At 33.6% G+C, this 14,826-nt stretch overlaps 1 protein-coding gene across 1 annotated transcript in view; it reads left to right on the forward strand.

The window, feature by feature from the left end:
• The window catches only part of LOC134572733 (protocadherin-11 X-linked-like), a 1,192,750-nt gene extending 1,179,336 nt beyond the window's left edge, over window positions 1-13,414 (forward strand). Inside the window, exon 6 of the mRNA XM_063431865.1 lies at window positions 12,899-13,414. Coding sequence (XP_063287935.1) covers window positions 12,899-13,284 — 386 coding nt within the window. The 3' untranslated portion in view covers window positions 13,285-13,414. The remainder of the gene's footprint in view (window positions 1-12,898) is intronic.
• Window positions 13,415-14,826: the final 1,412 nt, after the last annotated feature.

Below are 14,826 nucleotides of genomic sequence, written 5' to 3' on the forward strand. Positions count from 1 at the left end.
CAAGTGAGGTCTCACCAGTGTTCTGTACAATGGCATGCCTCTTTCTACTGCTAATACCTCTCCCTATACAACCAAGCATTCTGCTAGCATTTCCTGCTGCTCTATTACATTGTCTGCCTACCTTTAAGTCATCAGAAATAATCACCCCTAAATCCCTTTCCTCAGATGTTGAGGTTAGGACTCTATCAAATATTCTGTACTCTGCCCTTGGGTTTTTACGTCCAAAATGCATTATCTTGCACTTATCCACATTAAATGTCAGTTGCCACAACTCTGACCATTTTTCTAGTTTACCTAAATCATTTTCCATTTGGCTTATCCCTCCTGGAACATCAACCCTGTTACATATCTTAGTATCATCCGCAAAAAGACACACCTTACCATCAAGACCTTCTGCAATATCACTAATAAAAATATTAAAGAGAATGGGTCCAAGTACAGATCCCTGAGGTACCCCACTGGTGACAAGCCCAAGCTTCGAATATACTCCATTGACTACAACCCTCTGTTGCCTGTCACTCAGCCACTGCCTTACCCATTCAACAATATTGGAATCCAAACTCAAAGATTGTAGTTTGTTGATAAGCCTTCTATGTGCAACAGTGTCAAAAGCCTTACTGAAATCGAGGTAAGCAATGTCTACTGCACCACCCTGATCTATAATTTTAGTTACCCAATCAAAAAAATCAATAAGATTAGTTTGGCATGATCTCCCTGAAGTAAACCCATGTTGTCTCTGATCTTGAAATCCATGTGTTTTTAGATGTTCAACAATCCTATCCTTTAACATGGTTTAACTATCCTGATTCTGATCACAATGTACTTCATATATACAATATTGTTTTAATTGATTATGCTAAATACTTAATAATAATAAAGAACACAGATGTTAAAAAGTTAGGACATATTTGCTTTAATACTCACAACATGATAAAATACAGCTTTTCAACTAAAACTTGTAGGAAAAAATATTTAAGAAACACTGTAGCATTAGAAATACACTCACTGTGTTCCTATCACTACAGTCATGATGCCTTTTATTAATGAGATCTCTTCCCACCCATCCCCTCACGCCCAGGAGTTTAATAAAATGAAAAAACCCTTCTACTTGGGCTGCATCATCCTGGTGTGCCTCCAATGCTCCTCATAGAGAAGCTTTCAGGAACAGGCGCATGTGCAGCACTCGCCATGATGTGCCTACAATTCCTCTATAGAGGATCATTGTAGTCATTGTATCATTATATCATTGTATTTAATCATTCTCTATGGCTGACCATGATGGTACTGCTAATGTGTTTGTGACATCAAAATATGTTACCGTATGATAGTTGGTAAGTAGGATAGAATTAGAGTGCTGGAAGCGATCGCTTGCTTCCAGCCACTCTGATGGTACTGCAGTGATGCCTCGATGTCGAGCATCGCTGCAATACCCCCACACTGCCATCAGGCAGGCTTCCGATGCTCTGCCTGTACTGAGTGCCTCGAGGGGTTGTAAAATAAATAATTAAATTACATTTTAAAAAAAGTAACCACTTACCTCCCTCCCTCTCCCATGTACTTACTGATCGCCGCCGTTACCCGACCAGCGATCGGTCTTCTTCTTCTATGAGGGGACTGTCTGGGCAGAGCAGATAGTCCACCCTCTGCAATATATATGTGTATATATATATATATATATATATATATATATATATATATAAATGATTGGAGTTGCACTCCAGCTTTCCTCCAGTGTCTGCCCGGTGCTCAGCTGCACAAGTATATAGCGTTCAAAAAAGCCAGCACTCAAGGACTTCAATTTATAAAAAGTAGAAAACCTTTTATTCCAGTGTGTCAAAAGACCCTTTGACACACTGGAATAAAAGGTTTTCTACTTTTTATAAATTGAAGTCCTTGAGTGCTGGCTTTTTTGAACGCTATAAATATATATATATATATATATATATATATATATATATATATATATATATATTATATATATATATTTGAGATATATACACATATTCTAAGTGTATATACATATATTAAAATAAAAATACACTTAGAGTAAACTTACACACGTATACATATAATATATATAATAACTATATATATTGTATATACATATAATTATAAAAAATAAATAAGAATTAATTAAAAATAAATATAAAATGTAAAAATAATTGAAAAAAATAATATATATACATATACACACGTAGATATATATAATTTTATTCTAACTGTATTTTGATATTAATATATGTATATATCAATATCAAAATACACTTAGAATGAAATTAAATACATATATAGCTACGTATATATATAAATAAATACAAATAAATATACATATGTCCATATACATAATTACATAAATAATTTCATAAATATACACTTAGACTTCAGATATATAAATATGTATATATATTTAAATTCTACGTGCATATTTATGTAAATATTTTTACATAATTAAGTAATTTTATTTATTTAAATTTGAGGGAACTGCCTGACAACCCAGGCCAAAAGTCCAGAGAATTTAATTTGCTAGCACTATATTTAACCCTGTAACTTTCCAAGACACCCTGAAACCTGTATATGGGGGGTACTGTTTTACTCAGTAGACTTCGCTGAACAGAGATATTAGTGTTTTAAAACAGTAAAACACATCACAGTGATGATATTGTCAGTGAAAGTGATGTTTTTTGCATTTTTCACACACAAATTGCACTTTCACTTATGATATCATTGTTGTAATATGTTTTACTGTTTTGAAACACTAATATTTGTGTTCAGCAAAGTCTCCTGAGTATAACAGTACCCCCATGTACAGGATTAATAGTGTTTTTGAAAGTTACAGGGCCAAATGTAAGGCCGTTTTATTACATAGAAATTTGCCATATTGGTTAATTTGCCTTTGAGAGTGTATAGTAGTTCAGCAAAGAGAATTAGTCCCATGATGGCATACCATTTGCAAAAGAAGACAACCCAAGGTATTGCAAATGGGGTATGTTCAGTCTTTTTTTAGTAGCCACTTAGTAACAAACACTGGCCAAAGTTAGTGTTCATAATTGTTTTTTGCATTTTTATCACACAAACAAATATAAATGCTAACTTTGGCCAGTGTTTGGCTACTAAAAAAGACTGTACATTCCCCATATTAAATACTCTGGGTTGTCTACTTTTCAAAAATATATGGTTTGATGGGGTAAATTACATTGGCCGGCTTGAAAAAAGTCCCAAATAGGACATGGGTGCATGATGACCAGCTGTGAAAATTCCAAGCTGGAAAACTCGAATGCACTACCTCCAACTAAGGTATTTTAGCCCCTAGAAAACCCGACACACCTATACATGGGTGGTATCGCTGTACTCGGAAGATGTTGCTAAACACATATTGTTGTTTGGTAGTAACCCTTAAAGTTGTCAGTACATGTATTCTTAAATTGCTCTGTGTGTCAAAAAAAATCACCAATTGTTATTTATTTATTTTTTAAATTGGGCATAGATTACTGGTAAAATGGTTGCATGAAAAGAGTCAAAATACCCCAAGTTTAATACCTTAGGCTGTCTTCTTTTAAAAAATATATACATGTGAACGGTTATTCAGGGATTCCTGACAGATATAAGTGTTACAATGTAACTTTCGTTCATTTTGAAAAAAATGGTTTGGAAAAGTGCTACTTGTACTTATAGCTCTATAACTATTCAAAAAAAAGCTAAGAACATGTTAACATTGGGTATTTCTAAACTCAGGACAAAATTTAGAAACTATTTAGCATGGGTGTTTTTTGGCGGTTGTAGATGCGTAACAGATTTTGAGGGTTAATGTTTGAAAAAGTGTTTTTTTTACATTTTTTCATTATATTTTATGATTTTTTTATAGTAAAATATAAGATATGATGAAAATAGTGGTATCTTTAGAAATACCATTTAATGACAAGAGAAATGGCATATAATATGTGTGGGTGCAGTAACTGAGTAAGAGGAAAATTACAGCTAAACACAAACAACGCAGAAATGTAAACAGAGCCCTGGTTCTTAATGGTAAGAAAATTGAAAAACGGTCTGGTCTCTAAGGGGTTAAACATATTTTATTAAGTTAATATTGGGGTTTGGAGGGTAGAATGAGGGGGGCAGGATTGCAGGCACTATAACAACTTCAATAGGTGTTTGTTATTTTTTTTCATGCATGTGTATAGACACTATGAAATATGTGAGAGTAATGGTTAATTGTTAGAAAAGTGTTTCCAGTGATTTCTGTTGGTATTGAATTTGTGAAAATGTTGCTAAGTCTTGTGATTATTAAAATACTTGAAATCCAATTGTTTTCCATTGTAAGTTATTAACATGTTGATAATTATTCAAAATTGGATTGTAATTCCCTAGTTATGAAAAAAAGCCATATGTACCATAAGTGTTTTTCTAATTTGATAGGGTGATGAAATTTGAAAGGGTGATCACAAATGTTAAGGTAGTTATTATTTGTTGCTGAAATATCCATAAAAATGATGTGTTGTAATAATAAAAAAAAAAAAATTAAAATAACAATCAGCTAATACAATACTCTTGCAGATCTTTTGCTGGACCTAGATGGCACAACAATCTGAAATAGAGTGTAAATTTTGTTCAAAACAACAAAAAGTAAATACTGACCACATTGCACATTGGCCTCATTACACAACTAAGGGCCTCTGAGATATATACATAAATAAAGTTTGGATAAATCAGTTTGATGTTGTTTGATTAGATTAGTTGCTTCAAGCTGCCTTGAGTCCAGGTAATGTTACAGACTCTAAAAAAATGCTGTCTTGAGATGATACTGGCTGACTTCTGGATATTTTTTGAATACTAAGTAATTTTACTTAATAGCTGGTTTAAAATAAAAATAAATTCAATCCAGCATCACGTTATATCATAAATATGAGTAAAGGCAAGTGATAAGAGAGGAGGAGTATAATCAATAAGATACAAGAGTTATGAATAATGGAAAACAGAAAGAAAGAATCATAGTGCCACTTTAAGGGTACTTTGACAAATGTTCTATAGCCCCCCTAATTTATTAATTAGCATTTTATTTGTCATGAGAGATAACTATCTAAAAATAAAATATAAAAAATACATGCCATTTTTTCTACATCTCATTATCAATAAAATTGCTGAACTCGCTTCATTCTTACGTCCTTGTATATTATTCTAACCTCATTTTACATAGGAAGAATATTATACAAACCCTAAATAACTTGACAGAACTGCTTTCTCTGAATGTGCTGTGTCTTGAGACCAATATCACATCACAGATTCTGAACATCACAACTGCTGTTGTTTGTTAGTCATAGGTTGGGTCAGTGACATGATATTTTTGAAGTTGAGTAGCTTATACTTAGCAGAGAAAACTAATGAAAAAAACTGCTTCCGGTTTAACAATAAAGTAGAAACTAATGCAACTTCTCATTTTAACGTATGTTTAGTGATATATTTAGTAAGTGATATATTTAAGTTAGTGATATATTTGAAGCGTTTAATTAATTTGTCATCGGTGTTAGCAGAAAAGTGTAATAGTGAATATTTTACCCCAGCAATACAATACAATTTTCCCTGTTCTATAAATAGCGTTTGCTGTCATGACATGGCACCATTTTAGTAGAGTGGATTGACCTCTCAAGAATATGTAATCAAGGGCTTCTGCAATGTAAATCACGTGTTATAATATATTCCATGTCACTATCTCTCCTTCCCTATATTACAGTATAGCCTTGTTATAACAGCTGTCTTTCTTTCCTCTGATTCATTTAGTATCTCACCTGCCATAATTTTATCTTGAGCCTATCCTTTTCATTATTCATTTCAGCATCCCTGGTTTGTCAAATTTCCCTTCCTGGTTTTTATGCTGTTTAGCTGTTTAGCTTTTGTTTTGGTGAACCTGTCACCCACATATAGTTTGATTTTCTTTCTATCTTTCTGTCTGTTTGTGTCTGCCAATCAGGTCTATGTCTGTTTGTTTGTCTGTCTCTCTGTTTGTGTCTGTCTGTCTGTGTGTCTGTCTATCTGGTCTGGGTCTGTCTTTCTGTTTGTCTGTCTATCTGGGTTGGGTCTGTCTTTCTCTTTTTCTGTCTGTCTATAGAATTCCCTATTACTTGAAGGTTGGGCAATCACTGCTCCGGACCACCAAGTGTATAATCTTTCCTGCACTACTGACAGCAGGTGAAAGGCATAATGATAAAGAAGGTCAATCTAATGTATAGTTAAATAATAAGTCACTTATACATTTGCTAGCAATTTGACTAAAATGCAATTCTCTTTAAAGTGACAGCATGTTACATTAATCATGACAGGTTCACTTTAATGGCCAATTTGGACCTTTTACTCAGGGCTTAGTTCATGTAGGAGATAAATATCATATCAAGAAAGCAATGTCAACATAACTAAAAACACTTAAAAAAAAATCATGTTCTTTAAACAAAAAAACATACATTTCTTGACTGTTTTAAAGTTATGATTCCATGATGACTTCTAACACAGTGAAAGCACAGTTAAAATAATCTGTAGTCAATATTTATTTTTCATGCATTAATTTATTTTAGAAGTGGTTATTTGGCAATTAAGGGGTCTATTCACTAAACAGTGATGTTGGTGACTAAAAAAGTGACAATGAAAATATAGGCAGAAACGGGATAATATCTACAATTAAGCAAACCTAGACATGTGTTTGTTTTTTTCAAATTTCATTTTAAATAGCAAATGCTTAAACTCAATTCTCAGGTCACAGCAACATATTATTTAGTGAATAGATGCCAAATGTAAATAGCTGTAGATGTAATTTTTCTGTGACGTTTGAGATTTCAGGATGGTTCCATGTGGAGCCGTTCTGCTGCGATTAAAGATTCTATGTGAATTATTATAATGCTTATTGTTAAACAATATTTTTTCATGCTAACAAATGCTTTCCACCGCTTTTCCATTTTTATTGTGAAAATGGTTTCTTGCAGAATTACACCTCCTAAATTATGTCACCCAGGAGGCTGCTTTTGGTCACTGGGGTAAGTTTTCTCAAACATTTCTCCCAATTATGGCTGAATCCCTTGCTTGGGCTGAATTCAATCTCCTGCAGCAAGCATCCACAGCTTACAATGTATTGGCTGACATGACCACTTAAAATTGTCACCAATATTACTCTGCTTAGGTCCCGCTGAGCTGATAGCACTATTGGTGGGGCTTAATAAGAAATACGTCTGGCAAATGAGGGCCACTACTGGCTGCTGATAGCATTTTATTGGCCCTGCTAGCTATGTATTCACGTATAAGCTGTGTCGTAAAAATATGAAAACCTAAACTCAGTCATGATACAATTAAAGGTAATTTGCTTAATTGTGTGCTAATTGCTGCTTGCTCTCTAATGAAACAAAACTGCACTGAATGTAATTGTAGCTAGTTAACACTGGGAAACTGTCACATTTAGTTATTTTAGTAGTTTGGATTTATATATTTTTGTATAACAATGTACATTAAATGCATAAACTACAAACATTTAAAAACGTTTTAGCTCTCTAGTGAGTGATTGATTTAAGAAACAATGTTATTTTTTAGGACTATTTGCAAAACATAACATTTATCATAATTTTGCACTACAGATTTAATCGTAAGTTACATGTAATTTTTGTTCCATTTTGTTTGAAGTATCGCATATGTTTAATGAAACAGCATATGAAACTATTGTTGAAGAGAAACCCTTGTGTTATTTTTAAATACTAAAAAAAATACAGATAGATAGACAGATACATAGACAGCGACAGACAGACAGATGATAGACAGACAGATGATAGACAGACAGATAGACAGACAGATAGATAGATAGACAGACAGACAAACATATAGACAGGTTAGCAGACCAACATGAAAAAATACAATGTATAGACAGACCCAGGTCAAATTATAGTTTGGTGAATGTAAAAAAAACATTTTCTTTCAGGTTTTGGTTCAGTTCTGGTTTCACCTATGTGTTTTTTCGGTCCAGACAAATTTCATTCATGTACTCATTGCAGGAAAAATTATTTAGACAAACCCAAAAATATTCTGAATGTATTTTGAAGTACTCTAATAGGTACATCGTGCCGTATGGTTTACAGGTCAATTGTGAAGAAGTAACCAATAAAGAGGAAAAAAAAGGGGAGCAATAAAAATAAAAAATACAAATATACATTTATATAGTATATATATTTATAAATGATAAAATATAGAAATAAATAAATATGTTTTTTTAATGCTCCTCCTTTTTTCCATCGAGGTCCCTTCTCACTTCACTATCTGTGAATAAAATCATATGCAGATAAAAACACATGTAGTTACATATGAGTTATTCACTAAATGTCATATCAAATTTAAGGTCAAAGTAGCCAAAATTAAAAAAAAAGTCTTCAAGTAAGCTGTGCTTTCAGTTCGGCTACTCTAGCCTTCAACTTAAAATTCACTTTGAATTCACTTTGAATTCTCACTTTAGTATATAACCTGTACGTTTCTGTCCCCTAAGTATCAATCATCTTTTTTCCATCAATTGTATATTTTTGGCAGCACTCCAAACAGAACTCCAAATTACAAAACAGTAAGTTGGACAAACTCCAAATTACAAAACAAACAAAATGGCTCGTTTATTCCTTGTTTTGTTTGCTTCTTGACTGGGTCATAAGGTAATTCAGAGTTACCAATATGGGCGACTTGACGATTTCCCCAAAATCTAATTAATTACTGCTTATCTACACAATTAGATTGCAATAACCTCAATAATTTAAAAAAGTAAAACAATACTCTTAGTAGAGCAAAATGTAATTTATAAATCTGCACTACTCTCCTAAGCATTAAATATGTGTGTTATTTTGTACAAAATGATACTAATTGAATAGAACCTAGGGTCTGATGGAACTGCAACTCCAGGTCCATGCACATGTAATAGGCCCTTTGTTAAAAGATGAAACAAATACTTACTACTCTTCACATGTTCTTGCTCTGTTGAGCGGGAATTAGGTATTTAAACTTAGGAGGGATGTAGGTGAACTAAACTTGTGCGGACTGTCTGAAAATGAAATTACTTGCGGTAAAGCTGACTGTGCACACCGTGAAATTGCTCTGACTTCTTCAGTCTCTCTAAAAGTGTGGCATGTCCCCTTTCTTGCACACTCACTACATTCACCTTCTCTCTATCCCAGACTTCATAACAGGAGCTTCTGCCTGCTAGTAAGTGAGTGCTAGGACACTGTCCCCAGAAAGCATAGAGTGAGAATATCATTAGACCCATTTGTCCAAGCTCAGGGCACTGTCTGCATAGTACACCCTTATTTGACCAGGTTGCATGATTAGCAGGCAGACTGACATATATTGCCATCAGGCTGATCTTCCAATTCTTTTGGCAGACCCACCTTCTTTCTGGACACGTCCGCCCCTTTGGGCGGTGCTGTTTATGTGACTCGTGTCAGTGGTCCACTGACATCCTGCTTCAACAGACGCTGCTTTTAGGGGTTATGGATTTTCTTGAGATATGATAGTGGGGGATTAGCATAGGATATGTTTTTTATTATAGCTAAAATCTGTAAGCTTTCCTCTAGCACAACTTCCACCACTTGGGAGGTATAACTATTTTAGTGTTTTCTGTAATTAGGCCCATCGTAATTGTCAGCATTAGACTAGACATTTAATTCAGCCCTGCATGGACTGTTCTTATAAAATAATCAATGTGGTTTATATATCAAATTGATGTCCATGAGACTTTATTTTGGGCCCAGCTTTTTTGTGCCAATGCATTTTACTTTTATGTGAAGCATTCATGTTTCTGAATCAATAAAGCACTACCTTGAGATAACAAATTCTTGGTTTAGAAGTCTACATAAAATGAAAGTACTGGCGATAAACATGTTTCTCAGATTTGATACAGACTCTAAGGCATTGCATAGCTTATCCATTGATGTTTTCTTATGAATCATAACATAGTCTCTATTTTTAGTTCAAATCTATCTCTTTGACTTAATCCCTATTCTGGATTATTTTGCCTTTCATAAAGGAACTATGTCAATGGGCAAATGAGTGATGACTTGCTAATATATATATATATATATATATATATATATATATATATATATATATATATATATATATATATATATATAAATCTAGTAAATATAAAAGACTTCATCAATATCCTATTCTGGCCACATGAAGTTTATTATAAAGAAAATTAAGAATAATTATATTATTAATTAGAATTAATAATATTTTTTTTCTTCTAATTATCTACATGTGGATATAAATTCATGATGGGGAAATGTTTAAATAACACAGTGGAAAAACATAGTACAATTGTATTATTATATGATACACCAGTGTGATCCTTGTGAAATAAAAGGCAACAATTCTGATCATTAAAATATATTTATAGAAATGATACAGGAAAATGTACGTAAGTATAGTGATATGGTTAGTTATATTAAACTTTATTCTTATCCGTACTAGCCTTTCACTGTGTTATAAAAAAAAAAATAAAAAAAAATCTCAATGTACAAGAAATGTTTTTCAGATAAAAAAATTGAAAATGTGCATTATATGTCAAGGTGACAACTGACACACAAAATTGGTAACAAAATATTACAACTGGTAAAACGTGTTTTTTTCTAAATTAGACAGGGCTGAGGTATTTTAAACCCAACAATTGTAACCGTAATTTTGCAAGTCAGTTGTCATCTTGCCTGAAGTCACTACTTCAGTTCTTATTTTATTTCTTTGTTTATGTGTAGAAAATTCATGCAACCTTTTATTAAAGCACAGAGGGGAGCTAAGACATGTGGGATTATGATTAGTGTTTCAAATGACACTTTATTCATTGAATTTACAATTTCTACTAACTTGAAGAAAATACAAACCCCACTTTTGAGTTTAAATCCCTCACCACTTTAATTCTTTAATTATTTTTCTTTAATTCTTTCAACTTGAACTGTATAATTTTGAAGAGTTACCAATAACATAATATATTTATGTGTTACACTGATTTTTATTTTTTAGCAAAAAAAAGAAAAAACTACAAAAAGAAAGGTTTATATTCAAATCTTTCAAATTATGCTTCATCTTTGGTAAGCATGGTTAGTGGGAATTTTTTGTGCTCCCAATTTGTTTTTCTTTTTTATTATTATTTTTTTTATTATTTTTTTTAAAATATATCCATTACTAATTTCCTTTTTAGTAGAATATGGGCATATCTTATCTTAAAGGAGATCAATAAAACATTGACAATAACATGTAACTTGCATTAACCTTTCTATGGAGATGTTCCATTTCCATTTAAACTTATATTAAAGGATCACTATAGTGTCAGGGAAACAAACTTGTTTTCCTGACACTATAGCATCCTTAGGACCCCCCCCCCCCCCCAACCCTCAGGGACCCCCTCCCTTGGTGCTGAAGGGGTTAAAACACCTTCAGTTACTTACCTTAATCCAGCACCTCCACCTCTCCTTCCCCGCCGACGTCAGTTCCCTAGTGGAGCAGAATGCGCATACGCAGCAAGAGCCGCATGCGCATCCAAACAGTCCATAGGAAAGCATTTCTCAATGCTTTCCTATGGACGTTCTGAGAATCTTCCCTGAAACTGCAATGTTTACATCTGAAGGGTTAAAACCTTGGGGACCTGGCACCCAGACCACTTCATTGAGCTGAAGTTGTCTGGGTGACTATAGTGTCCCTTTAAAGATTTAGTAAATTACATCATAATCTAGTTCAGATTAGGCAAAGCCAATGCAAATAAAGAGGAGGAGTAGAAACATTATTTCATTTCCCCTGTTCCCTGTTTGCTATCTGGATGGTGGTTACCTCGTGTAAAGGGTAAAGCTTCTATAAGTGGCCGACAGGGAGCTAAGATGGCAGCACCTGGTTGCAGTATTATGAGGAGTGGATTTCTACATTTAATTTTATTTTTAAAACCTCACAAATACATATTTGCTAAATATATGAATACGTAAGCATAGTTATAAAACAACTGGAAAGCAACAATTTTTTTTATTTAAGAGAATCATTATACAATATAGATATTATTGTGATGGTTATTGTCTAATTGCACTGCATGATTTCTTTAAGTGTATGCACTATATATTTATTTGTAAATGCTGCATGTCTCATTGTGGAGCAATTGTGTAACTTAAAAATAGCACTTTAGCTTAATCGATAAATTTCAGACAAATGGGCATTTCTGTCTCAGTTAAACAAATTTCAGTTTAAATCAAGATGTTTAAAAATGATCAAACAATAGCAAATAACTAAATATTTTTTTTAAAATATGGAATTGTTTATCACTTTTTAGCATTTACATTTTCTGTATTTGTATCTGTATTTATCTAAATGTTTATCCTTTGTACCCAGTTAATTATTGTATTTTTTGTTCATTTTCAAAATATAATGTAACTAGTGATGTCCCGAACAGTTCGCCGGGGACAGTTCGCCGGCGAACATAGCGTGTTCGCGGTCGCGAACATAGCGTGTTCGCAGTCGCGAACATAGCGTGTTCGCAGTCGCGAACACGCGCGATGTTCAGTCCGCCCCCTATTCGTCATCATTGAGTAAACTTTGACCCTGTACCTCACAGTCAGGAGACACATTCCAGCCAATCAGCAGCAGACCCTCCCTCCCAGACCCTCCCACCTCCATGACGAATAGGGGGCAGACCGAACATTGCGCGTACTAAATGCAACTAATACACATCTCATGGTTAGTTATATACATTCTTCAAAGGGTGCAAGTACTCTGGTCCTCTATTATTCTGTGTAGCACAAAATAATAGTTAAAAAACTGTAATATGGCATCTTTGCAATCTACATGTTCCTTTTATTTGTTAATAAACCGAGACAGAAAATAGTGATACCTAATCTAATACCATTTTTTCTCATTTTAGCTATTGAAGTCAATCTTCAGAAAGCACTGGCAGAAGCTTCTGAGACCTGCACACAGGAATGCCTTATCCTTGGCCATTCTGACAACTGCTGGATGCCACCATCATTGACACAATACCAACAAGCCAATCCTCCCTTGCCAACATTTGGATTTCAGCAAAGTTGGGGAAGAGGAACTAGACCAGAGGGAGTGCATACTCTTGGAAGACCTGTACCCAAGGATGATATTGACAAAGGGGCATCTCGACCCCAGTTTTACAATACGTGTGAAAGACATTGTACTGTTGAAGATCCAGTCAAAGTTATTCCCTTGGCAAACTTCACTCCTTGCCAACAAGCACCAGGTTCAGGGAATAGTTCTATCTTTGTACATGAGCACCAGCTGTAAAGTAAATCTTATATAGCAGCTATGTCTGTGTCTAAATGTGTGTCAGATGTATATAATCACAGCTTAACACTTCATATAAGGCATACATCATTTCAAAAAGTAGCGGGGCACATATTAATTTATTCATCGTCAGTTTTACTATATATCCTGTATTAGCATTGCTATTTGAAAAACTGAATACATACAATAGAATAAAATATAATTTTTCTAGGGGTCTAGGGTTCAGGTAGTTTTACATTGCAGAACTAATTACTCAACAAGTGCAAATACTCTGATGCACTTTCTGAATTGATAGACAGTAGTAGAACACAGGACAATATATTATCCATATCTTGAAATATCTTGTTTAGTTTGCATATTGTATATAGTACATTTAATCTTGTTTACTTAAATAAAAGAGACAAAGATTAAACTGACCCACAGCATACTGTAAGAGTGTGTTGATGTAATGCTTTTAGTTTTAGAAACACCAATATACAAAATGTCACTTATGTAATGGTTTTAATAAGAATACAATTTCACCAGAGATTTCTTTATTTTTCTTTTTTTTTTATTCATATAATTTGTTGTTAAATCCATTAGCTTGGAATAATAATGTGAAATATTCACTGAAAGTAGCATGCCAAATTAAATGTTATCTGTATGTGCTTGTGTGTGTGGCTCTTCAGACCTACAACTATCTATGGATAGCAGTATCTTTCCTTTTTTACAGCAAGTAGTGTTCCTCTAAAACAATTTTATGAGTGATCCAACATAAAAACACTAAAATTAACCCATTAACAACCATTGGCTGCAGATTGCATTGAGTGCCTTGTGTTCATATGCAAACAATAGTGGTTTAGTTGTTGTAAAGATGTTTTGGTCAGTTGGACAAAAATAGCATATTGAGGACAAGGAGAGAAGACCTTCCAAAGTTAGACGTAAGGACTAACCATGACAAAGATTAGGTCATTGTTTGTCTAACGAGTCATCATTTTCAATGTAGAAACTATTTTCATCGAACACTTAGATCACTAAATACAGCTCAGGCATCAATCCATAGAGGTCCAAACAAATTGTGAACCTTCACACACATCTGTATGTCATTCTAAGCATTCTCTGACTTTGAGAGAGAAAGAGAGGGGGAGGGACTGATTTTTTTTTACAATATTTTTTTTGCAGAACACTAGCTGTGAAACAGTATTTTTTTTTAAGTGATAAATAAAACATACAAAGCAGAGAACAACGTTTAATATAGAATACTTAAATATTTCCTCCAGAAAAAGTGCAGTTAAAAATAGTAATTTTAATCGAGCCTATGGGACACAGCAGCTGCATACCCAGTAACTAACACATTACATAGGTTATTAATTAATGTCTGCTGCAGGCAATGTGCTCATATTTAGCATTTACTCTCATTTGAGTAGTTAGTTATTAACAGAGCATAATGTAACCACAATGGATTCTGGTAAATAAAACAACCCCTACAATCGCTTTCACTTTTAGCTCCCCGTGATAAATTTGAAAGGTTATAGCTTCTTGTTTGAATGCAATGCTACCTGG

This window comes from Pelobates fuscus, chromosome 9 (assembly GCF_036172605.1).
Source record: "Pelobates fuscus isolate aPelFus1 chromosome 9, aPelFus1.pri, whole genome shotgun sequence".
Taxonomy (NCBI): domain Eukaryota; kingdom Metazoa; phylum Chordata; class Amphibia; order Anura; family Pelobatidae; genus Pelobates; species Pelobates fuscus.